This window comes from Bicyclus anynana, chromosome 6, assembly GCF_947172395.1.
Source record: "Bicyclus anynana chromosome 6, ilBicAnyn1.1, whole genome shotgun sequence".
In the NCBI taxonomy this organism is placed as follows: Eukaryota; Metazoa; Arthropoda; class Insecta; order Lepidoptera; family Nymphalidae; genus Bicyclus; species Bicyclus anynana.
Window position 1 is genome coordinate 12,015,515 of NC_069088.1, and position 27,033 is coordinate 12,042,547.

At 35.7% G+C, this 27,033-nt stretch overlaps 3 protein-coding genes across 5 annotated transcripts; 2 read left to right on the forward strand and 1 right to left on the reverse strand.

Moving 5' to 3' along the window:
* Positions 1-2: 2 nt before the first annotated feature.
* On the forward strand, positions 3-14,018 carry LOC112053518 (proton channel OtopLc-like). Its single transcript, XM_024092955.2, has 11 exons — positions 3-25; positions 498-620; positions 4,691-4,804; positions 7,156-7,273; positions 7,350-7,437; positions 8,565-8,773; positions 10,455-10,889; positions 11,771-11,974; positions 12,551-12,774; positions 13,215-13,410; positions 13,836-14,018. The coding sequence occupies exons 1-11, from the start codon at positions 3-5 to the stop codon at positions 14,016-14,018; spliced, it is 1,917 nt and encodes a 638-aa protein (XP_023948723.2).
* Positions 14,019-15,768: 1,750 nt separating this feature from the next.
* On the forward strand, positions 15,769-17,736 carry LOC112053517 (RING-box protein 1A). 2 transcript variants are annotated; one of them, XM_024092954.2, is made up of 5 exons: positions 15,772-15,999; positions 16,087-16,114; positions 16,428-16,549; positions 16,809-16,894; positions 17,615-17,736. In XM_024092954.2, the coding sequence occupies exons 1-5, from the start codon at positions 15,907-15,909 to the stop codon at positions 17,625-17,627; spliced, it is 342 nt and encodes a 113-aa protein (XP_023948722.1). In that variant the 5' UTR covers positions 15,772-15,906; the 3' UTR covers positions 17,628-17,736. The 2 variants fall into 2 exon arrangements, with proteins under 2 accessions (XP_023948721.1, XP_023948722.1); XM_024092953.2 differs by having other exon boundaries at positions 15,769-16,114.
* Positions 17,737-19,838: 2,102 nt separating this feature from the next.
* LOC112053522 (histone-lysine N-methyltransferase KMT5B) lies at positions 19,839-26,721 on the reverse strand. Of its 2 annotated transcripts, XM_024092961.2 has the most exons (3): positions 26,318-26,721; positions 25,650-25,979; positions 19,839-25,569 (listed from the first exon to the last, which is right to left on the reverse strand). In XM_024092961.2, the coding sequence occupies exons 2-3, from the start codon at positions 25,968-25,970 to the stop codon at positions 23,788-23,790; spliced, it is 2,103 nt and encodes a 700-aa protein (XP_023948729.1). In that variant the 5' UTR covers positions 25,971-25,979; positions 26,318-26,721; the 3' UTR covers positions 19,839-23,787. The 2 variants fall into 2 exon arrangements, with proteins under 2 accessions (XP_023948729.1, XP_052738058.1); XM_052882098.1 differs by lacking the exon at positions 26,318-26,721 and having other exon boundaries at positions 25,650-26,189.
* Positions 26,722-27,033: the final 312 nt, after the last annotated feature.

Consider the following 27,033-nt stretch of genomic DNA (forward strand, 5'->3'; position numbering starts at 1 on the left):
AAATGGACGATATAATAGAACAATGGTAAGTAACATAATCGTTTTGATAAACCTTGATTATTAAACATACTAATAACCTAGTTATTTTTTTAGTACTGCCATATCTATAATATTCTAAAGAGGTAAAGTTTGTAAGGGGTAATCACTGGATCTACTGACCCGATTTTGTAAATTATTATACCACTAAAAAGCCATTTTATTTGTAAGTGTCATAAGCTATATTTTATACCCGTATTCCTACCGGAAAGGGAACTACGCGGGCGAAACCGCGGGGCGTTGACCAGTCGTAATTTAAGTAAATAACATAGCAGTAGTCCTTTCATTTGTGTGTGTAGTATGGAACCCTTGCCCAGTAGTAGATGTTCAGATGTCAGTTAGTTTAATACTGGGCTACGGATATAGTTCTACCTCTATTGTTTTAGTAAAATTAAGTAATTTCATACTCATACAATATATCAAAGTTGAAGTTGATACAAAATATATCAAATGTTTTATAGGACAAGAGACACACGGGACAGCAGGCCCTCGACTTCTACATTTTACGAGCACGGCCCACATCACCATTACCACCCTTTTCGACAGATTAGCACTAGCTTAGAACGAAAAATTCGACACGGACGGTGGGTACATGTTATATTAAATTGTTTATCTTATTCTCGCTACAAGTATTGTAATACATATTACTGAGTATTATAGGTATATAATTGTAATATACAGTACTAGCTGACGCCGCGCGGTTTCACCCGCGTGATTCCCGTTCCCGTAGCAATACGGGGATAATATATACCCTTTCGCGATAAATGGGCTATCTAACACTGAAAGAATTTTTCAAATCGGACCTGTAGTTCCTAATATTACCGCGTTCAATCTAACAAACAAACAAACAAACTCTTCTGCTTTAAAATATTAGTATAAAAATATAGATTGTGTTCTAAATACCTATACACATATCAACTTATTTAGTCTAATTAATCAAATCACGGAGGGCAATGACCTGCCACATAACCTTAACCACTTTTCTCTTGAAAATAACTTTGTGGTGTAGAGATTATTTTTCTTTTAAGCATTCCTTTTGTCTAGGAATCGAAATCAAATAATTCGCAAAAAGATTAGAACTTTCATTAAAAGATTAACTTGCAAGTTATCAAAAACAATTAATGTCTGAAAATGGAATAGTCAAAGTTTTATGCATCGTTTCCAGCTAAATTAGCTCTCTGATATTAAACAGGTAGATTTTAAGAAACGCATTTCATTTTTTTCTCTTTACATCGCCAAAAACTTTTTAACTCGTCTAACTTTGCAAATCCAACGATTAGGATTTCCTTCCTTTGCATATTGGCAAAGTTACTTTAGTTTTAGTAAAACGACTTTTTGAATAAGATATACAGGAGTCCTGGCTGTAAAATTAACTGACAAAATATTTCAGACTGGTAAAGATAACCTTCTGGCTTATCGATGTGGAATAAGCAGGTAGCAGAAGCAATTTAATAGTTTTTTATTTATAAAATTAATAAGATATGGTAGATCAAACGCTAAGTCAGACTTTTAGAGGTAGACGTCTAATTAATCGCGTAGTGTTGAAGATAAGAAGTGGGGGAGGGGGTGCATGCAGCTCGTTAGGAGGGTCGTCTGAAACTGACACCGCCGGTGCTAATTATTTACCCGTAAGGACATCTAGCCTATAGACGAATGTAAATTTAGTGCAATTAATAGAACGTACGTTGGATAGGTAATCTATACTTATAAAAAAAAACGTGTTGAATTGAGAACCTCCTCTTTTTTTTGAAGTCGGTTTAAAACTGTAACAAGTCAAATTCTGCACATTGAAAATATTTTGAAAATTTTAGTTGGAGAGGATTTGTATAATCGATACTGAAGCCAATTTTATTTTTCTATGTGTCTGTCTGTCCATAATTTTGTTGACCCCGAATGAATTCAAATGAAACTAAGCACAATTTGAGACCATAATACAAATAAGGTTATTGCGAATATCAGAAGGGGTAACATAGTAGTTGAAAGTCCTTTATTGTTAAAAATTCTATTGTAAAAATTGGTATGTGTACTACCAGAAAAATACTAAATAAAATGTAATTAAAGGTTTTTCAAAATTCTACCCTTAAAGGGTAAAAAAGGGTTGAAGTTTTTTTATATAAATCGTCATGCTTTAAATTATATTTTTGTAAAATGTCTAGCGAACTATTAATTATATAACATGCGAAAATATTATTAGAAAGGGGTAAAGTAGGGATTGAAAGTTTACATTGAGATTCACGCAGACAAATTCGTGGGCGTCCGCTTATTATAGAATATGCAGTGGGTTTACTAAGAACTTCTAAATAGAAGCCGTTATATAATACTGTCTAAAGAATAATAATTAGGTAAATACTTTAAAAATACCGTTCTCACGCAAATTTTCAAGATCTACAAGTACTAGTAGTATTTTTGTTACATTATACATTGTTTATATATGTGTATTTGCCAGCTTTTTAAACCCTTTTAAAAAAATCTATAAGTTTCCGCAGACTGAAAAGGTGACCTTATTTAAAAACATTCCCATTTACTTTTCAGCTACCCAACCTTATAATAAATTATTATCAATTACTAATTCTTTACACACATGTGCAAGTTCTAACGTCATAACACCTCCACAGAACTCCAATGGTACAGTCAGTTAAGATCATTACAAGTATCCACATGAGAAATATTTTCGTCTCAACATTTTATTTTTACTAATCTGTCATTAGTTTAGAATTCAAAAGCGAGACGCAATTAAAAAAGTGTTTGTGTGAACGTGGGGTAATTGAAGTGAAAATCCGAGTGTAGGAGTGAGGTAAATTATGTCTAAAAATAAAGAGAAATCCAATCAGATAGCGGCAAAGGATTGGCGGGAGAGATCGGAGCCTCTACTCTCGGTGCCTGAGGATGAAAGGTGAGGCCGAGAGCTTCATTAAATGCACTATTAGACGATAAGAGCTCGTTCAAACAAAACAACTGTGTAACATTATATCGCTACTTTATTTTGTTATAGAATAGTCAACTAATTAGACAGTTTATCCGATGCTTACGCCTTGCGAATTAGTAATCAATAGCTTACCATCTCGCACTGGAATCTGAAAATTTACCACTAGCTAACGCCCCGCGGTTTCACCTATGTAGTTCTTGATCACGTAAGAATGCAGGGATAAAATATAGCCTATATTACTTACAAACAACGATTCTTTCTAACGGTAAAAGAATTGTATAAAACCGTCCATTAGATTCAGAGATTACCCCCTACAATACCTTAACCTCTTTATAACGTAAGTAGGTATACACAGAGGCGTAGCTACCGCAGTATCAGCCGTATCAATGATACGGGGCCCCTGGACTACAGTGACCCCTTACGTGTAAAAGCAAACAATACTGACACTTAATTCCTTGCTTATGCGTGCGCCCTACAGTTGAAAACATCCTACATATGTTAAGTCATTGTGATATTTATTTTAAGCGAGCATTTTTGTTTATTTTGTAAGAAATCTTTACCATTCATTGGGCCCCCTAACTAATTTTGATACGGGGCCCCTCTAAGGCACGCTACACCACTGAGTCTATCTATATAGTAGATATCTTCTCAGATTGTTGTAATTGGATCCAATACGCCGGATTTAAATATGGCCGTGATAAAAATTGCACGGCAATATATCATGCGAGAAGAATTTAATAAATAGCAAACAAGATTACTAGCGAATGATGGGCGATAAAATTATTTGCATTCATAATATATTATTTAACGAGCCAAAAATTAACTATTATACGTAGGCATCGTTTAAACCGTCATAATGTTATTAGGCGAATACACGTTTTGAATTAATTCAATAAATACACAAATTTACGTTTAAAATTCACGTTGTAATTACCTGTATTTTGATGAACTAGGTGAGTGTAGGTATATTTTTATACAAATTCGCTTGTTAAAATATTGGCTTACAACAGACAGATCGAAATTTATTTAAGAACGTTGTAACAAATTGTTTTTTTTAATATTAGGATACAGTTTATTTTTTTTTTTTGAGAAAGAATGCAATGGTTACTTATGCTAACTTATCCTAATAACAATACAAATCATGCCTATTATGGAGTTTTTTTAATAAGTATTATTTGAGCTTATATTTGACTAGCTGACGCCGCGTGGTTTCACACGCGTGGTTCCTGTTCCCGTAGGAATACGGGGATAATACGAGTATGTAGTCTATAACCTTTTTCACACTAAAAGAATTTTTCAAATAGCCGGGCCTATTGTTCCTGAGATTAGTGCGTTCATACAAACTATTTAAGCTTTATAATATTAGTAGATATAAATAAAAAATATATAACCGAAAATCCTGCGCATTCTCGAGAATTTACCTAGCTACTATCGGTGTCGTCAGTTAGCGTTTTCTGTTCTATGGTGCGAAGTGCCGTGAAGGGGCCCAGTCAGTACAAGCGTTTACAAAATTCTCGAGTATTCACGCCTTCTCGGGCAATCAGAAATTGACTCATCACGTCACGTCCACGTTAGAAGGAATTAAAGAAAGAAAAAACATTTATTACAAGTATTGTGAAACACTTAAACCCTTAAACACTATTATAGTGCCTGATACCTAGAACACTTAGTCTAAACATCAGAAGCATCATGTTAGTGTACCTATATTGAACTAAAAATTGTTTTCAGAGAACACCCGCCACACTCGCTGCCCCGACTGAGTGTGGTGTTACCATGTAGCACGAGCACCAGTGTGGACCGCATATCCATTCCAGCGGTCACCAAACGATTGTCACATGGCGAGTGAGTTAACTTTACGAGTATTTATACTTTGTTTAATAATGATACTTTTTTTTTTATTCTTTACAAGTTAGCCCTTGACTACAATCTCACCTGATGGTAAGTAATGATGCAGTCTAAGATGGCAGCGGGCTAACTTGTTAGGAGGAGGATGAAAATCCACACCCCTTTCGGTTTCTACACGGCATCGTACCGGAACGCTAAATCGCTTGGCGGTACGTCTTTGCCGGTAGGGTGGTAACTAGCCACGGCCGAAGCCTCCCACCAGCCAGACCTGGACCGATTAAGAAAATCACAATCTGCCCAGCCGGGGATCGAACCCAGGACCTCCGTTTTGTAAATCCACCGCGCATACCACTGCGCCACGGAGACCGTCAAAAATACTACTATCACTCCGAACCTGATCAAATTTACCTCATCATTAACGGGAATATGGAGGGTTAGGCTAATAGTCTACCACGCTGGCCCAATGCAGATTGACAGACACCAGCAGACACACGTATAGAATTAAGAAAATTCTCAGTCAAATCTTATCACGATGATTTTCCTTCACCGTTTGAGACACGGTGAAAACTAAAAAATAAGTTTTAAAAAAATGGCGTTATTTTTTAATGGATAAACTTTTTACCTATACAGTATGAAGAATGAAATTGAAAAAAAAAATATTAGATAAAATTCATATTACTGGATTTATCATTTTATTCATTTATCGTTAATTGCAGTTAATTGCCACCACTATACGACCGTATATTCTCAGAGTAACGTTTTACATTCGAATTAATTTTTCTGCCCAAGCATCAAAAATCGACTATTGCTTGCTGATTTTACCAACCAACCTCCACGAGTCGACCAACACTGCGCTTTCAACACATTTTGAATGCCGAATGTGAAATTTATATACAAAGGCTTAATTAGATTGTACCTACATATTTAGTAACCAAACTAGAGATTAACACTACTAATCTAACCACCAAATGGTATTGTTACATGTACGTAGGTATGAGCTAATATGGTGAAATGTAGACACAAGTAAACACAACCTATATACGAGTATGTTACATATTCGCTAATATGGATTAATACTGTAAATTCGCTGAACGCTTGAATTCACTGAATCAGCTACAATACGAAAACAGTATTAGGTAACGACTAGCTTTTACCGGCTACCTCGTCTTTGTGATTTGTTTTGTTTTAAGTTTTAGTCAAATAGTAGAAGAGAGTATGAGAAACAAGCTTCACCCATCTGTTTATTGAATAAAAGCGTTTTATGTAAAACTAGTGGACGCCGCATTAAATTCAGTTTTTTGCAAATCTCGCAAAAACCATGGATTTTATCGGGAGAAAAGGTAGCCTATGTGATAATCCCTGGTATTATCTGTATACTGTATACACTGTATATTATCTGGTATTTCCTGTTTCTGTTCCTTTTAAATTTCAGCCTAATCGGTTCAGTAGTTACCGTGTTAAAGAGTAACAAACATCCAAACATACATCCATATAGACTTTCGCGGTTATCGGACAGCGGACGCCCGCGACTTCGTCCGCGTGGAATTAAATTTTTCACAAATGGGAAATATGGATTTTTCCGGGATGAAAAGTAGCCTACTCGTATGTGTTAATCCAGATTTCCATTCCAAATTTCAGTCAAACCGCTTCAGTAGTAGCGGCGTTAAAGAGTAACAACATCAAAACAAACATACATGCATAAAAACTTTTGTATTTATAATATTAGTAGGATTAGTAGGATAGGATAAAACGTTAAAAAAAATATATTGCGAGCAGAGCAGATGACCGCAAAAAGTGATCTTAATTTAGCTACTCCACACAGCGCACACATGCACAATTTTGTGTTTATTTATTTTTTAAATTATATTTAGGTAAATACAGTTTTTACAGCTGTTTCTCAACACGTAACTCGACATTGTATATGTATATTTAGTTATTATTTATATAAATAACATTCGTTGTTTACTGTGCGACTTATAGAAATGCGGTCAATTAGTCGCTTTTGTTCGCCTCAATTTTGACATAACTCTATCAAAAAATTTTTAGGTACTAAGATATCTGATGAACAGCACTGATACGAGTATAAGAGTACATATTATACCTACCTATAATATTGTGTACTTGTACACAAATACTTATAATATACGCAGACACTGCAAAATAAGTCATGCTCATCACACAAACATTTTCCAGTTATGGGAATCAAACGCACAGCTATAGATTCAGTAGGGTCACTACCAACTGCGCTACTCGCCAGTTTGTAAATCAATTTAATGAACTAATTTTCATTATGCGCCTACATTGTTAGACGATTACACTAATTAATACAATATATCAATTTGTTCCAGTGAATCAATGACCGTGGTGCTCTCAGCGTTCTATGCAAAATTATTAATAGTTTTAGGCTTAGCATTACCCGTTACTAGCACAATCCAGAACGAGCTGTATACGAATATAACGTCTGATGTAAGTCTCTGATGAAATTTAATATCTGACGTGGACATAATAACATTTCGCAGTAATTCGAATTTGCATGTTACAGATATTTACAATGTATCTCTATGTAGTGAGCATGCTGTTCCTAGCCTACACATTTTATCACCTCCGATTAGCAAAGAAAAGTAGAGATGGTAAGTGAAGTATTTTATTTCTTCTTGAAGCTTAATATAGGAAAAGCTAAAAGATAAACGATAAAAAAGCTTGGAAATTAAATGCACTATCTGACTGAATACTTAAATATTGTTAAATGGTGATAAACAAAATACATACCCTGAGTTTGTTGTGGGCTGTTCTCGGAACAAGACACGTATGAAACCTTCGTTACTATATTTTTAGTTTTCGACTAATTAGCACCATTATCTAATAATTACATTACGTGGTGTTTTAAAAGTGCCTTAGGAATTTGAAATAAATTAATTTTGACTCTATGTATCTACCAAGAAAGTCTAGAGTATTTTTTTGCATTTATTTATTTAAACAACAACCTTACAATTCTTAAAAGCTATAAATTATTTTAATAATTTAAGTAACGGGGCAAAATGTTCGGCCACTTATAGGTAACACTACATGCTACTTTCGACAATAGTTTCGTCCGAAATTGATCGATGCATTCAATCAGTAATTTTGTAAATATTCATTTTTTACTTCTTGCTTTAGTAGTGTTCTAGTGAATCTCTCATTTTCTTACTTAATAATCACAAGGCATCATAAAGAGCTGAATCATAACATAACTACGAGTATGAACACAGGTAGATCCCTCGGTTCTAGTAAACACCGCAATCCTCTGATTCCCTCCCATTTTCTTGTCCACTTACAATATCTAGGTACCTGTTTCAATAGTAAATTACTAGCCTATATTACGTTTTATTTAAATGATCATTTATTAATATACAGTTGCAAGCAAACGTACACAAATTTTACTTATTACATTGACTTTTTTGGCGATCGGGTGTTCTTTTGCCCATTATTTTCTCTTCCAATAATACGAGTAGTTAGTTTTAGAAGTTCTCTGCATGTGCCCTAAGAAACCAAGCTTTCTTTGCATTATCGTGGACATAATTTCTCTATTTTGTTCTATCAATTACAGCACTTTTGTGTTTGGTGTGAAAGAATGTAGTGGGTATATAAATGAACCTCTTTGTTATCTGGTACTTTGAAGTATTTACGTACTCGTAGTTATTGTAATATTTTTTTTAGAATATCATAGGGAATATGAACCATTTAACAGTGTTTTTAATTAAAAAAAAATGAATTACAGAGAATATAAAAAGAACACGCTACGGAAGTTTTTACCTGCACATGGGAGTGGCTGGCTTTAGCGTGGGCTCCATCATCTACTCTTGTCTACAGTTCGGCGAGTACTTCGACCTTTCAGGCGACTGTCAGTTGTTCATTGTGGCACTCAAGCCGGCACTGAGAATATTCTTTTTGGTCGCACAAACTGTCTTCATCTTCTCATACACTGACGTAAGTTTCATGAACTTACTATTTACTAGAAATACCTATTCATAAAGCTATACTAATATTCAGAAAGAGAGGGGTTAGGCCAATAGTCCACAACGCTGGCCAAATGCGGATTGGTAGATTTCACACACCTAGAGGATTAGGAAAATTCTCACGATGTTTTTCCTGCACCATTTGAGACAAGTGACATTAATTTCTTAAGTTTCTTGATATATAATTTCTGAGAGGAGACTTGTGCTCAATAATGAGCCGAATATAGGTTGTTAATGATGATGATACTAATATTATTTAAGTTTGTGGTGTTGTAAGTCTGAATCTACTAATCGATTTTGTAAATTCCCTAGAAAGCCACGTTATTTGTGAGTATTATAGGCTAAATTTTATCCTCGTATTCTCATGGGAACGGGAACTATGCGGATGAAACCGCGAGGCGTCAGCTTTTTAGTAATGAGTTCAATCTAAATCTTTTGTGGGGTTGAGTACTTATACGATTGCTTAGATAAATTCCAAAAGAGAGAAAACTGCTATGAGCCTGTTGTAAAAATGTGTAGAATGTGAAAATTATGTCCGATATCATAGAATTCCCATCAAATCTATGGGGTATCAATATGGTAATTGAATAAATTAATATTATAGCCAAATCTCATAAAATTATGGAATATTTGATATCGCCGTAAAATTAAACATTTTATGTAGTGTGTAAAAAGCAACCGTTTACTGCACAGATACTAAAATTTTATTTAAAGTTTTTTAGAACCAACGCTTTCTGGTTTAAAAATGAAATGAATGCATCTAATTTAAGAAACACGAATTGCTATATATGAAGAATCTATAAGTACTTAGTAGTTAGGTAAAAAGTGCTAACCGCAAAGCCAGGATTTGTATGATACTCGATTTCGGATTATTTGCCCGCTTGTTATTTTCATTATTAATATTAATTTATGTTGCAATTTGTTAGCATGTGCCTGACTTTGACCTCGTTACGGAAGGTTAAAATATTTCTAAATACCAAATTAAAAAGGTTTACACTTCTAAAGTATTCAATGATAATATATTAGTCTATATCGTACAATTGACCGTCCAAAATTTTTAACATGCGTACATAATGGAGATTAGCCGACACTTGCGGTTCCACCCGCGTAGTTCCAGTTCCCGTAAGAATACAGGGATATAATATAATATAACTTATGACACTCACAAATATGGTAATCACTAGAAATAGTGATAAAAAGACTTAAAAGATCCAGAGATTACCTCCTACAATACCACAAAGATTACCTCTTTATACGAGTAATATTAAGTAGGTAATGCTTTAAGGGAAGATATTTTCTAGTTTCTACAGTTTCAGTAAGGGCCTATTTTTAATGGCTCACTGCAGGAAAAGAAAGTCCTGGAGCATATTTCCGCCATGTTTCTCCAATTCTGCGGGTAGAAACGACCAAGTTATCACCTCCGGGCTGTAACAGAAATTATCTTAGAACTAAGAAAATCATAGTTCGACCAAAGACTTGAACGCAAGTCCCTATGACACGAATTTGTTAGTTTAGACTAATCAACGGACCAACGAGCAGTTTTGTGTAATATTCTAGGTCTAGAAAAAACCATGTTCACGCCATACAAAACTATGTAGATAAGCAGTGTATATTTACCAATTCCCACCTTTTTCTTTCTTTTTTTATTGCAGGTCCTAGATCCAATGCGGGGCGTAGTTCTAGATAGATTTGGTCTAATGCATTTAATAGCTACTAATGTGTGCGAATGGCTCAACGTAATCATACAAGAAACTAGAGATGACATAGTCGCAGTAGCGTTTGATCGACCGGCTCTGTTGAGGTACACAAACATGACTGGACCATCGAAACTAGTCATGACAGAAGAAATAATAAACACCACATCACTGGAAGACTATATAAATGGAAATTTCACGAACAGCAGCGAAGTAATTCATGCAAACTTAACCGCTAGCATACAGCCTTGGAGTTGCAATGTCTCGGACATGATAACGCCACTAATTAGAGCCATGAATCCTTATTTGAGGCCTTGCGGAGTTGAATACAGCCTGCTGTGTTCAGTAATAATAGTCGTTATATATAACGATATCTGCACCGTACCTGGATCGGTATTCATTTTTCTTTATATTAACCATAGAGTAGACCTAGCTTTAGTATAGCTAATATAAAAATAAGTCAAGAACTTTACAATTTGCGTATTTGTAAACGTTTACAAATAAATATTACTGCAATTCATTTGTGCTGGTAATCCTATACAATTGTTGCTAGAAATTCTGCGCGTTTCAAATTGTACGTTCAATTAAGGAGCTTTGCTCGTACTTATTACCACAATGGATCTTCTACAGTAGTTCATTTTGTATGTACCTATTTAGTATTTAGTTCAGTTATATGTATGATGCGCCCTGCACATTCACCCATATAGGTAAATACGCCTTCCTGTGGAAAAATAAAAGCTCTATGGCAGCCTCAGACCAATTATTGTATAGGACCTGCCTCGCTAGACGTTATTTTTCTGTCAAAGTATATGATCAACGATCTAATGCGATTATAAAAACTGTATCTATAGTATCGATGTTAAATAGTTGTAATCGTGTTCGACGGTTAAAGAGCTCCGTAAAAATACATTTTTGTGTAATTGAATTGTGTAAAAAACGGGCAAAAACTTCTAGTTTAGTTTATGATATATACCAAATCTAAGCTCGTTTTCTTCAGAAAATTACAGACAATTTTGTTCGTGACTATGAGTGCGATACAAGTCCTTCTATTATTGGTCTGAGATGGCAGCTTATAATTTTTAGCATCATCTTCATCGGGGTAAACCAGTAGCCAAGCTGGTGTACGAGCCACAATCGCCACGTCATTTGCCTACTTTATCTATCTATGTGCCGGAATTTATCCAGATTCATTAGTTCTGGCATCATTAAGTAAACATCAATCCATCCAGGATTTTACATTTATAATATTAATCAGATTAGAACCATGATTTCAGAAAACAGAAAAAACTAGCGTGACTATTGAAGAGAAGCAATGCTGCGGAAGAGTAAAATCCAACAACCACTTCTCAGTAGACTGTGGCAGTGCACACAAAGGTCTGTTCATGGGTGTGGCGGTACTAGCCGGCACCATCGTCAGCCTCATGCTGTTCAACGGACTGTTCCAAAATGAGAAACACGTTGAACTTGCTCTGCTGCAAGTAAGATTAGTTTACTGCATATTTTTTTACAGAATAACCACGCTCGTCGGAGATTTTTTTTATTTGACAAGTTAACGATCTTCCAGATTAACGCACAAGCGCCTGTCTGTAGTCTGTTCACTACAAACTTGTAGTCATCCATATTTGTAACTGCTTCTACGACTGGATCGTCCTATATTGACCTGAGCTGAAATATATGGATCGTCTTAATTGACCTGAGCTGAAATATATGGATCGTCCTATATCGACCTGAGCTGAAATAAATGGATCGTCCTATATTGACCTGAGCTGAAATATACGGATCGTCCTATATTGACCTTAGCCAAAAATATACCTGCAGCTGTCCACCTCTGGCATATTTTCTTTAACATCGCTATAAAAACATTTTAATTTTCTTCGTTTTTGAATCGCGATTTTTCGTTTTAGCATAATATGACAATATGTATAACTAGTCGTACTCTACGGTAGTCGGCCTTACCTATTATTACCTACAATTTATGCATCCTGCAGGCAGCATGAGCTCTAAGAAGAAAGAAGGCACTAACAACTGATTATAGTGATTCGTGTGTATTTCAGATGAATATATGGGAAACGGTATTATTTGTACTGATGACTATGGGATCAGGAATATGTATCCAAAAGGTTCGCAAGCTGAATCTACGTCAGACCTCCGCCTCGATGCCCTTAGAGCACGCCCTGCTGCTGGTGACGCAGTGTGGAGTGTATCTTTACTATCTGTTCCAAATAATCGGCGCTGGCTTCCTCATACAGCAAAATCCCGGCGGAAAAATAACGACTAGGTGACTATATTTTCAACATAAAAATGGAACCGACTTCGAAGACGTTATTTTTATTTTATCACAAAATCACTGGACCTATTTTCATGAAAATTAAATGAGATCAATCTGGAAGTATAAGTAAAGTATCTCTTTCAAACAGAGAAGAATTTTCAAAATTGGTGAATAAATTATGAATTTAGATTAGGTTTAGGTTTATTCATAACGAAGTTACAGGGGTGCAAAATTGCCTAAATGGCTTCGAGAAAGGATGTTACGGCCGTGGACTACGACTTAATAAAATAACAATTACAAATAAAAGAGGCCCTAGGATGACACCTTGAATAACAAGTAAAATAATTTAATTTTCGAATAATTTAATAGTAATAAATTATAAAATAAATACATTTTAATCCCTACTTCAGTACAAAACACAGGAACACAGGAACATGTTTCACTTTCAGAATTATAGCGCCAGTATGCGCCGTCATACAAAGTTCATGTCAAACCTTACTCGTCCTGGACGCGTGGTCTCGTCGCTGCGCCGGCAGTAAGGAGCGGCCTGGTCGGCAACTGGTCACCTTCCTCCTCGTCAGCAACCTGGCGCTTTGGTTACTAAACCGTGTCAAGAATGCTCGCGCAGAATTTCATCCAATGCAGGTTTGTATATTACGATTTGCAACATAGTGGTATCGCGTTCTATGCTACGCGACGTCAGTAAAGGACGGTCCAGGTGACAACTGGTCATCGTTCTCTTCGTCAGCAACGTGACGCTTTCGTTAGTTAACTGTGTCGAAAATGTCTGGGCAGAATTTCATCCAATGCAGGTTTGTAAATTGTGTTTAGCATCAGCGTGCTACTTCTCGAACTTTTTATGCTGTGCACCGTTAGTAAAGGACGATCCGCGCGACAACTGGTCATCGTTCTCCTCGTCAGCAACGACCCTGGATGCCAGTGTACTAATAAAATGCTATGCAGTAGTCTAATGAAACACAACTTATTGGAGAAAAAAATCGAACAATAACTAAAAATACAAAAAGTTCGGTGACATACAAAATAACTAATAGGTAACTTATTATTTTTAGATGGAATTTTATGGAGTTTGGGCGTGGACCTTGATCACCCACGTGTCGGTGCCGCTGTTGGTTTGCTACAGATTTCAAGCAACTGTGTGCTTCTATGAGATATGGAAAAATTCCTACAAAAGGAAAAAGGAAAACTACACTCCAGCCGACGAAATTGAATTAAAAAGTTATCATGTGGCATAGAAATTTTTCTATTCATTTTCATCCACTTCCCCCTTTATTTTTATACATGACTAGTGCACGCCATTAACGATCAATTATTCTCACGTTTCTGCAGCACCCACAACTATAACTGATCGTGTATTGGTCACTGCGTGCATGACGGCTCGGCTTATGAAACGTCTTCACTGCGGTTTGCGCTGCAGAAACGTGAGAATAATTGACCATCAATGGCTGACTTAGCGGACGCACGCGACTTCGTCCACGTTTTTTTATACCTTACAAGTGAGGTAGGTAATCCTTCATCATTATTAGCCTATTTCAGAGGCCCACTATAGGGACAAACGCGAATCAAACGAACGAGTCGTGAAGCTGAAGTGGCGATGGGTGGGCACATCATTCGCAGAGCCGATTGACGTTGGAATCCCAAGGTGCTGGAATGGCGACCCCGCACAAGACTGCAGAGCAAACTGAAGCAGAGTGCTGGTCGGCCAGGTAGACTGACGACATCAAGCGAGGCGAAGAGATTCGCTTGGTGCAGGCGACTCAGGATTGTGATGTTTGGAAGCATAGATTTACGAGTCGGTACAGAGAAAGTCCCCACAAAAGGCCCATGTCCTGCAGTGTACGTCCATCGGCTGATATGACGATGCTGATGATGACTTCCTTCCATAAAGGGCAAGGCAAAAAAAGTTTGCTTAACGTTTTACGACAATTTTAATTCATCTTTAATTTGTCCACAACGAGGACAAGCTAAGATCGTTGACAGCTTTCCGATATTTTTTGATTCTTATGCTTGTTGGTAACAGAAAAAAATAATACAGCTTCAAATGTTACTTCGCCACTTTTGTGCACCGGTTCTAATACACTTACAAAAAATGTGGCTTTCTAATGGTAAAAGATTCAAAATCGGTTCTGTACATCCAGAGATTAACCCCTACAATGCCACCAACTTTACCTCTATATAATATTAGTATAGACTAGCAGACGCCCGAATTCTAATTCAAATTATTTATTTGCAAGATTATTCGAGGAAATCAGTGAAGTTTTCCACGGACTCTTCGAGGTACGTCGTTTGGTCGTGGGTATGTTAGTCCAACTGGTCCGCATACACAAACTTGTTTTATAATTTGTATTTAAAAATTCAACACTTACAACAATTAATAATTACCAATAAAAAAATACTCCTTCTTATTTCTTTAGTTTTTGTGAATAGTTTTTAGAAAACATAAGAATCCATTTTTCTTGAAAAATGTTGAAATTCACCGATGCGACGCTTCGTGTCGTACTAACCCGAGAATGTATTCGTTTTTGAATTATATAATTGGAGCAGCTACGACAACGTCGCGTTCCGTGCGCTGTATCTTTTTAATCTGTGTGAAAAAGTTGAAAAAAAAAACTTTTCAGCAGTAATATTAAGTAAAAAAGTCCGATTTAGCTCCTCACTTAAGTATTCCAGTATTATTTCGTTGTTATAAACAGTTTTTAAACACGGTAGTTTTGCGCTTCCGCTTTTCTTTATTTATCCTAATTCCTATCGCTACTGCGGGGCTCAGTTTTTAATATTATTTATATTCGACGGCACTGGACGAAACTTTTCATGCACATTGCACAGACATGCGTTATTTCTTTTTTAATTTCCCGCCTTTTATGGCGCCACAGAAATACAATGACTCTGTCTACGCAAGAGAACCAGCTATATTAGCGCCATCTGTGTTTAGCTTCCACCAGATTTTACTGTCAGTGTCAGTTGTTAGTCGTTATGGTCAACTGTCATTTGTCAAAATTATTTGTCCGTGTGCTGTCAAGTGACAATCATGCAAAATCCTACTGCTTAAAAATTAAAACAAAAATTGTAGTTATTACTAAAATTTTACATTCAATAGTAGGGTATTTCTGAAAAAAAAAAGAAATGGCTTCAGCCATGGACGTTGACGAAGAAGAAGTAGAAATGGCTTCCTCCAGTAGCGGCAAAGGCGACAAGAAAAGATTTGAAGTAAAAAAGGTACCGCTCGTTTACGCTTACTCATTGTATATATTTATTCAAATAAAATTGAAAAACTCTTTAAACCTCGTATATTTCTTTCCACAGTGGAATGCTGTAGCGTTATGGGCATGGGGTATGTAAAGAAAATAATTTATCTTATAGCAAAGTAACCCTAATTGTTTCAAGAGAATCCTTTGTTTATATGTAACAAACAAACACTGTAAATTTAAATTGTAAATACAAATGTGATTACGCTTTTAAGCTTAATTAACTAAATCGATTTTAAAAATTCTCGTCAATGAAAAGCCCATATCAGCGAGTAAATAAGGCGATATTTTGTCCCTATATTCCCACAAAAACAAAAGCAACTGTAAGTAATCAAAAATTTCAATGACTGCTTGTGATAATATTTGGTGATCTCTATTTAATATTGTCTTTGTTTGTAGATATTGTGGTAGACAACTGTGCTATCTGTCGCAACCATATAATGGACCTGTGTATAGAATGTCAAGCCAACCAGGCCTCGGCTACAAGTGAAGAATGCACAGTAGCATGGGGAGTTTGCAATGTAAGTCAAACAGTTCCTGTACAAACCTCAAGAGTTTTATCAGAGAGATCAACCTTTTCATGAAAGAACTCCCGCAGACGTGGCACTAATATCCTAATGGTGCTGATTGTCATTTAGTAATGGTAGTCTTATTGTCATTTTTGTAAGGTGCTGTCAATTTTAGTTCAAGTTTTAGCTGCAGGACTTCTTTTATGAAAAGGACTCTAATCAGTAATAAATAATGCTAAAATTAATATTAAATGGTACATGTTAATTTCAGCACGCATTCCACTTCCATTGCATTTCACGTTGGCTCAAAACTCGACAAGTGTGTCCGCTGGATAATAGAGAGTGGGAATTCCAAAAGTAAGTTTAAACTTAATTAATAGCAAACCATCGTAATTAACAGGTGATGAATATCCACTGCTGGACATAGCACTCTTGCCTGGACTTTCAAACGCCAGTCTTGAGCTGCCAGCATCCAGTGTCTCCCTGCAACCTATACTACTGACCTGCTCAATGTGTACTGTTTACCAACAAACAAATTAAAAATGAGGGTAAAACATGAGTCATTTCACACCTTATAATCATTACAATTAACTTATTCTTAAATTAATGAATGATATAGTTAATATATTTTGAATAACATTTTATGAACAAACAATACCTAATTTAAATAAATAACTTGTAACATGACATGAGTTGTCTACCTTCATTTCTAATTTGTTTAGTGGTAAACAATACACATTAAGGCAGTTGTATAATTGACTTTGTTGGTTCACCTACTGAGGGTTGACTCAGACTGCATTTGTTCCTGTGTGGGTTCACCATTCCAGAACCTTGGGACCCCAACACCTATAATAGCAAATAGGAACAATAATTTATGTATATTAAAATTATAAACAAAATATGCAAAATTTTGTTTCAGTACAAAGGTAAAAACATGCAGGTCAACAAATAAACATTGTCCAAATGTAAAATTGTACTTTTATCTAATCTCATTATATAGAAACATAACAAAATAAAAAAGACATACACAACAGATGCCAAAAAAATTTGTAACATGCAATTATTTTCTTTTTACAGATATGGACATTAGAACTGCAATCAGCACTGCAGCTGTTTGCGACATGCACCCCTTTTTGTGAATCTAAGGAGAATTAATGTCATACAGCATAAGTTTTAATAATAAACTCACTGAGGAATGAGATTTTGGTATTAATTTTGAAATTATTTCAAATTGTAAGAAAATTCATAATATTATTTCAATGTAAAATCATTACAACAAAAAAATAGTAAACTTTGACCAACCAATTAAAATGTTTGTTTTTAAATTAGCAATTTATAGCCAATAACATGGGTGCAAAAGCTTTATTGGAAAGAGAAGATGCCTGTATTTGAAAAACTATAGGCGATTGCAGCCTATAGTGAAATATACTGACTTAGGAGTTAGAAGATACCTATTCACTCTACCTACACATTAAGATACCCAAATTGAAGGTGATAGGGAAAATAGTTGGCAGGCAATGGCATATAATATGTATATGTATAGGGTTGCAAGGCTGGCAAAATTAAATGTGCCCACAGGTCAAAAGGGCCCCCTAGCCTTCAGAAATGTTCTAAGACTCAAGATTAAAAAATTAAAATAGCTCCATCTAATGACTTAGCCAGGCTCCAATGGTATAATTAAACCACTGGCAAGGTATTCTAAATCTTTCAGTAAATATAAAAATACATCAACTATATAGGTATCTACCACCTATGCATAGGTGCAGACTGCAGATGCAGTGGCGTGCACTTCACAGATGCTAAAATGCCCTGCTTACCCTGATGATTCATTACAAGTCTTTATTGGAGTAGGATTTTTTATTTTGTATAATTTGTAGGTATAGTGCCTTCCTTGGTGCACGCCACAGTGCAGAGGTTTGGTAATGCCTAGTAAGTTCTCTTACATAAAAACTGAATTAAAAACTTGAGTACAGTACTCATAAACCTGGAAGCTCGAAGCCAATACGAAGTCTTAGAAAATAGATTTCAGTCAGAAAATAAATAAATACATATAGACACTACACACACTATAGCTTGGATAATTTGTTCATAATACTCCCGACGGTCCGCGCGGGCCGGGAGCGGGGTAGCAATGCCCCGCGCGCACGACAAGATAACTGAGTATATCAAATACATGGATACATATAGGTAAATAATAATGAATGTACTAACTATCAACGCACCCAGACGGGCCATGCTCATCAAACAAATATTTTCCAGTTGTAGGAATCGAACCCACACAGAAATCCCCCCGTGGACACAGACATCAAGTCAGCAACTACCCACTGCGCCATGCAGCCGTCACATTATAGATAGAAGAAAGCAAAGACCGCCAAAGATATAGCTAGCAGTAGCAATAATAAAAACAGGTTATGGGCCTCTTAAACTTGAATATTCCCGTATTTCTTAGATCATATATTTTGACTATATATTGACCTATTCTACAGAAATTCTCAATGAGTACTGTTTACCAACAAACAAATTAAAAATGAGGGTATAAATCACTACCTAATTTTAATACCTAATAATAATTTTAATTTACTTGTTCTTAAATAAATTCTTTTAATAAGCTTAGAACATTAAGCTTAGAACGTTAATATATTTTGAATAACATTGTTTACACAAACAATACAAAATTTAAAATAAATAAGTTATGAAATGACATGCGTTTTCTACCCTCATTTAATTTTTTTTTGTTGGTAAACAATATGCCTTGAGTAGGGCTGTAGTAAAGTCTATTTGCCTACCGTTCAATGAAATTTTAAATCAGATCAATTTTAATCCCCAGTAAATATAACGAGCAAATATAAATAGGTGGGTCTATTTACATTTGCTCGTTGTTATATTTACTGTAAGTACAAGATTTTAGCATAGTTGAGCTCTTTTGTCTAAAGGGAATATGACAGTTACTATTATTTATTTATTTTTTATTCTTTTACAAGTTAGCCCTTGACTACAATCTCACCTGATGGTAAGTGATGATGCAGTCTAAGATGGAAGCGGGCTAACTTGGTAGGAGGAGGATGAAAATCCACACCCCTTTCGGTTTCTACACGGCATCGTACCGGAACGCTAAATCGCTCGTCTTTGCCGGTAGGGTGGTAACTAGCCACGGCCGAAGCCTCCCACCAGCCAGACCTGGACAAATTAAGAAAATCTCAATGTGCCCAGCCGGGTTCGAACCCAGGACCTTAGTCTTGTATATCCACCGCGCATACCACTGCGCCACGGAGGCCGTCAAAAAATTAACTAAAAACGAGAGTAAGAGTTGAGGCGTTTTATTGTTACAATTAATTTTTACATATACTATTCCTTTTTGGAATATCACAAAAGCTAGTTGTCCTCTAACTAGCAATTAAGTATATTTTACATAATATAAATATATCACCAACAGTAGATATTTAACTTTACAGAATTATAGTAAATGATGCGCATTTTTGATACTATGTAAATTGACCATTACTTCTACAACTGAGTTTGTGATAAATACTTTTGTTCTACACATTCGGACTACAACCGTCACTGTTACCTATATATACCTACTCGTAAATATATTTTCACTGTCTGCCATCTTAGGATACTATAATAAATTAATACACCTACTGTATTTCCAAATTGATTTTACTGTTACAATAACAGTATTTATTAAGAGCACAATACTCATAATAATCGCGCGATATCATTTAAAATTATGTATAAAAGTTAAGCCTAAACAAATTGTGTAGGTACGTTTACCTACCAATGGTAAGTGCCTTGCCTTTACCAACTACCTTCTATTTGATGCTAACACACAAAAAATATTATTGGTAGGTAGGTACATTACATTACAACGATTTCATACAATTAGATATGTTACATGCCTACAAAATCAGCGCAAAAAGAACCTAGTCCGAATTTAACTACTCCACTGAGCGCACACATCCACAGTTTTGTGTTTATTTAAATTATACATTACATTTGAGGGAGAAACACTGACGAGACACCAGTGAACCTGTGTCCTATACCACGGGAACTTTGTGGAATGGTCCCTAGTTAGGACTGATCAACTGTCTGGCCTCGTCAGACGTCTCCTTCATAAATAACATTACATAGTTATTGACTATGCGACCAAATGAAATTAAAACAATTAGCCACCTTTGTTCGCCTCAGTTTTGACGCGCTAGTGACATATCTAATAGTATAAAATCTTTGTTACATTACATATAATGTTTCTTTTCTTGTCTACTTCATTGTTTTAGCAAATTGCTGATATTGCTTCAAATTTGAAGTCCACTCTGAACATGAAGTGTACTGCACATATGCAGTGCTGCAATTTCAGAACGGTCTTGATGTTTCAAAGTTTTTACTCTTTGCAATAATATATTGCTGTATTATAAAAACTCAATCTAGATTCTACTTTTTACGTATCAAAGTATAGGAACTATACAATGATAAAATAGTCTGGATGACATGCTTTGTAGTTTTAAACATTATAACTTAGCATACAACGCTAGCTTGTGATAATATTAAGAATATATTTTTATATCGACAATTTCTTTTGAATAACGGAATATTGCAGATATTTAGAATCAAATCCAAATAATAGGAATTAATAGAGTCAACTAAGAAACTTACTCAAAAGCCACTGAACATATTTTAATGAAGTATATAGTTTGGTAGCTTGAAATCAAACAATTTTAACAAGAACGAACTTAGGGAAAGAAATGCGAACAGGTAAACATTCAACTATCATTAAAACAGGTCCAGTAACAGTTCGTTTCATGTAGGATGGTGCGGGTGACAGTTCGTTTCACTCTTAAAAGTTTGCCGCGATTTACGATATTAGTACGTATTATGAACGTTAGGGTTCATTTACACGAGCGGCAACTGCAGCCGACTGCAGTCGACTCTCGGCGGCGGTCGCCGACTGCAGTCGACTCTCGGCGGCGGTCGCCGACTGCAGTCGACTGCCGTTGGCTGCCGCCGAGTCGTCGCTGACTGCAGTCGACTGCGGTCGTCGGTAGCAGCTGCCGTTCGTGTAAATGAACACTTATACAGGCGACTGTCACCGTACCCATGCTACCTGAAAAACACTAGATAAAACGCCTGCGTTTACATACACTTAAGTGTAGATGCGCACCATTTACATTGTTAAATCTACCGAACGCACTGTGTGTGGTACATAATACAGAAGGTAAGTAAGTACGTACATTAAATAATAAAATGTGTTCAATCCATTAGGCCGGAATTACACCTCTAAATAAGCCTGATGTGAATGAAAGGAGACAGTAGACACTCCACATGTATATTGACATGATTATTGGTAAACATAAATAAATAGTTTGCTACTTATATTTACACTGATAACTTTTATGTAGCTTTTTGATTCCTGATATTTTTGGTTACCACGTAGGGCCTGTGCACACCGCCGTTTTTTAAACGCGCCGTTGACGCGCGTTTTTATGGCCACAACCACAAAACGCCGCTGCCGGCATATTTCCTGTAGTTTTCATACATTCTATATGGAATCATATAGAATTCACACGGTCAAACACGGTTGACGCCGGTGGCCGCCACACGCTACAATCGTCGCTGCTCGCTTTTTGTGGCCCTTTTGGCACCGGCCACTAAACGTCGACACAAAACGACACAACAAGCCACTCGCGCGATTATGATACTGCATGTATGGGTTAAAAAAGTAGTAGCCACCGACTACAAGTGTCGACCACCGGCCACAATTGGCTGTCGCGCGCTTAGGCTACTTTTGTGGCCCCTTCTTGCTTCTTCTAGCGTCGTTTGTCTGACGCGTGTGGCCTGTATGTGGCGACACTTAGAAACGTGCGTCGACGGCGAGCTTTTATCGTACAGAGCAGTTTGTTTACGTTTGAATTGAAATACACACGCGCGTTAGTATCGCGTTTGTATCGCTCCAAACGGGCGTCGACGGCGCGTTTAAAAAACGTAGTGTGCACAGGCACTAACATAGAGCAGTAATTATTTTACACATTCAAGTAGATTTTAATTAAGTATGAATTTTCATACAAGAAATAAATATTGAACTTTAGGTCATAAATTATGCCTATATAAATATTATAACAGGTTTGAAATAACACAGCAATAACTAAGAGTATTCTTTAAAATAAAAGTTGAAATGCTCGAGACTAATACAGTTTAATCAAAATTGAAATACTTGAACAATATGAAGAAAAAACCTACCTCGGAAGTATGTAGTGCATAAATTATGTTTATTGATTTATATTATTTTTAAAACTTACTGTACGAGTATTAATAGCTTGGCAACTTCGTTCGTAACACTCCCGATGTTGCGCACGGGCCGGGGGACGTGTAGCGATGAAAGAAAACCCCACGACTGAAGCACGTCACTTCCCCGCACGCACGATTTCACACCCGAGCAGTCTTTCCCCCTGTCGCCCGCATATCATGGGAGTGTTATCAACAAACTTGGCAGGCTATAGTTACTGTTCATGAACCAGACAATGGACAATGGACCTTCTCATGTTTAACTTAGAATATACAATCTTTGAGACATGTCTTTGTTTTAAACTGAATAAATTAATAATTATATGACTACATACATCACGTGGGGTCTTGTTAAAGCTTCTAGTTCTCATAAATTTTAAACTAGCGCTGTGCTATTTTCAATTTTTTTGCATTATTATTAGGTACCTACTTATACAAATTAAGAGTAATTCCGGCAGTACATTTTCGTTAAATTAGTCATCTCAAATTTATTGATTCTCGTCAATTTTAATTATACATATTAATTAACTACCTATATATACACGTTTCTAAGTATCTTAGAAAATTTTAAACCAAACAATTTACACTGTCAATACTTTACATGTTGGAATAAAATGTATAGGTACAAAATATTTCATAATAAATTTAAAGCTGGAAAAAAGATAAAATATACACATTCTTAATTAAGAAATAAGAATAATGCAAATCAGTACCTTTAAATACTAATTTTACAAAACCATAAAGGAGCCTTAACATTAAATTTTGTCAGATATTTTTTGAAACAACACAATTCATCATATAAATATTTTTATGAATTAAAACAATTTGTTACCTATCACAATACTTGAATTCAATTTCACGTCACAATAATAAATACTAGTTAAAATAATCCTAGTCAGTGACAATAATAATAATTAAACTAATAATTGAATATTAACGGTGGAAACTTAACCACAAGGCAGTCGTGGCTGTCAGTCGGCTGATATAGCAGGAGGTAAGTCAATAGTACGACTCTCATTACCAAAAATTAATCTTAAGCGTTTCATGGGAGGCAGGGGACGGATAGGACTGTGTTTACGGTGCCGTTCTTTAGACCGACGTCTTTTCTTGAGTCTTCGTGCAGTTTCTGGATCTACACCTTCTAGCCTTAGAACTTCATACTCAGGAGCCTCAGCTGGACCTCCGCAATCCATCACCTCCTCTACAACAGGACTTCGCTTGACACGAAGAGTAAGTTTCAAGCCTCGCCGCGGAGGAGTACAGGGGCACTCACTACTTTTGTTAGAATTGTCTGCCAACCATGGTGGTCCTGACTCAGATTCTTTTTTAGTATCTTCTGTCCTATTTGACACATCTACTTTGTGATGCTTATTTATTTTACTATCCTTAGATTCACTTGGGTTAACATTTTCTCTAAAGTCACAATTTTCACTTTTTATACATGCATCATCACTTACACACTTAACATTTTCTATAACTTGTTCTTTTGTATTTAAATTATCTTTTTCAGAAGTTTCTGTTTTTGTTGTAACTACTAAAGGCAATTCAGTACTTTGCTGCAGAGATTCATTTGTATCACATTTTATCTCTGTAGATAAAAGATCCATTTCACTACTAGTAACTGGCTGTGGTTCAGATACACATTGTTCTTTCTGTGGATCTTGGGCAGTTTCAGTTTCAATACTTATATTGTTAGTTCCTAAACTATTGACATCAGAATCTATTTTTATATGTTCAACACTCAATTTACTTTCAGTAACAATTTTTGTGGTACTCTTTACTTTTGAACAAGTTGATGGAGAACAATTAGTATCAGTGAGACGTTTATGACTTCTTAAAACTATACCAGAATGTGAATCCCTACTACTGCGAGAACTAGTAATACTACAACAACGAACCGGTGGTGCTCTGCTTTGAGCATTGGCAGTGGGCATAGCTCCATTTTGAGTGCGGCTGCTGTCTGTCCGACGGCGCAGGCGATCGCCTCGACTAGAGGCAGATGATTCTCTGCTACTCTGGGCCTCCTTACTAGTAGCTCCATCTACAACATCTGCAATACACCCCTGAGCTATTAGTAGCTCAGCATCATACTTGGTTAAGCCTTTTTGTTTCATTTCTTTCATACTGAGTGGAGATACTATGTTGGAAACTTGTCTGTTTGATATTCGAGCTTTTTCTTGATTTTTACCATTAACGGCTTTTTGAGTTTGCTTTGCTTTTGTCCTATTTATTCTATTATCTGTTTCTCTAAATCTATACCTAGTTGCTTGTTCATCATCATGTGCATTTTGAACTGAAAATGCACCCTTTCCACGTCTCTCACATGTTTCACATTCACAATAACAATTGCCATTACCAAAAAAATCCTCACCATAAAAACATGTAATTTCTTCACCAACTTCAATATCCCTTAGAACACGCACAAAAGCCTTACCACGATCTGTGGCTTCAAACGTACAAGTGGGCCTACAGTCATGATTGATGTAAGCCGCTGGACCCAACCACAGTTGAGCACAATTTTTTCTACAACTATACATAACAGAAAAATCATTTTTCCCTGGATGAAGAAGCTGCTTTTCCTCCTCTTCAGTCATCTCAGCTATACATCCAACTAAAAAATCTATCCTTTCATGTTTAAAAAATTTTTTAGTGGTTGAAATTTTAGCCCCAACCTGACCTTCTAAAGAATACCTATAACATGGTTCTATTGCAAATCCAGCTTTTTTATCGAAAATCCGAAGGTAGCGGTATATCTGAAAAAATGTAAAATATAATAATTAAATAAACAGAATAAAAAATTAAAATTACAAACTTCCAAATTACGATTACTAACATGTTCTCTCAACTTATTTTGTTGATGTTTATTTTTACTAAAATGTCTTGGCATCCATTCACCACTGGCAAGCTTTGAGTAAGCCTTGTTGTAATCTTGAGTTTGAATGAACTCCTTGATAATATTTTTCAATTCTTCTTTATTTGCCTTCAATGGTCGATACCGAATGTTCATTTTGTGTGTCGTAATGCCCAGATAAGGATCCACTATAAGTGCCGTGGCAATATCATCGTATTCGGACAACTCACGGGGCGTCATGCCCATTGGCTGCATTTTGTGGAGCACTTGTCTCCCTGGATAAGCCGCCGAGCCAACAACCATCCTGAACACCTACAAAACAAAGACGCGAGATCATTGTAATGGACAGAATAAGCTTACCATGAACACGTAAAACACCGACAACAACGACATGGTAATGGATGGTCGTTATTTATTTTGGGCCAGAAATATACATTAACATCCGCAGATGAAATATTTCATACTAAATTGAAGCATTATTACAAAGCAGATACATTAATATTATAAAAGGACAAACATGGCGGCCGAGCACAAAACTTAAAAAACGACACGTCAAAAATATTCTCAATTTTCTCGTCAAAGATAACGCGATAATGTAAAAGTAATATAAAGTTACTTAGAATAACTATCACACAGTAAAATGCACTTACTTAAAACATTAAATGAGTTTAAAAATCATGTTTATTTCTAGTAACAACTGGACTGTCTTAGCACTTCTTGACATTAACAGTAGGTTATTCATAAATTTTGTTAAGTATAACCAAAAAATTATGACTTTTATTTAATTTATGTAACTCATAATTTGTTTCTTGATTACGATATTTTGTAACTATGTACTAAAGGAAAAAAAACTCAAAGGAACGCTGAAAAACAACCATGTTTTCGTGCACTTCATTCATAGCGGTAGCATTTACGAAGCATCACTTAGTCAAGTTTAAAATTCCGATTCAGTTCTTTAAAAAAACATTGTTTTGTAGTATAAATAGCTTAAAAATTTGTTGTTACATGAAAATGATAGTAAATAAATTTAGTCCTTGAAACGTTTTATTGAGTTTGGTATTTTTTTATAAAATTAAAAACTGAAGTTAAACATACTTCGCTTTGTAAATGTCACTTGAAATACTTAAACTTGACAGGGTCTGTGCTCTCCTGTCATAGCAAACAAAGAACTCTTTTGAGCAAAACCAAAACACTTTGTCATAGAGTACTTTGAACATAGAGCGGATCCTCAAAGATTTAAGTTTTCTTTTGCATTAGAGACAGATGATCTACATCTGTCTGTAATGCAGTTATTTTCTTTATTTTTATTTCGTTCCCATGATATCCGTATTCCTTGTAGTCTTTTTTTGTTGGGTTTGGTTAAAGC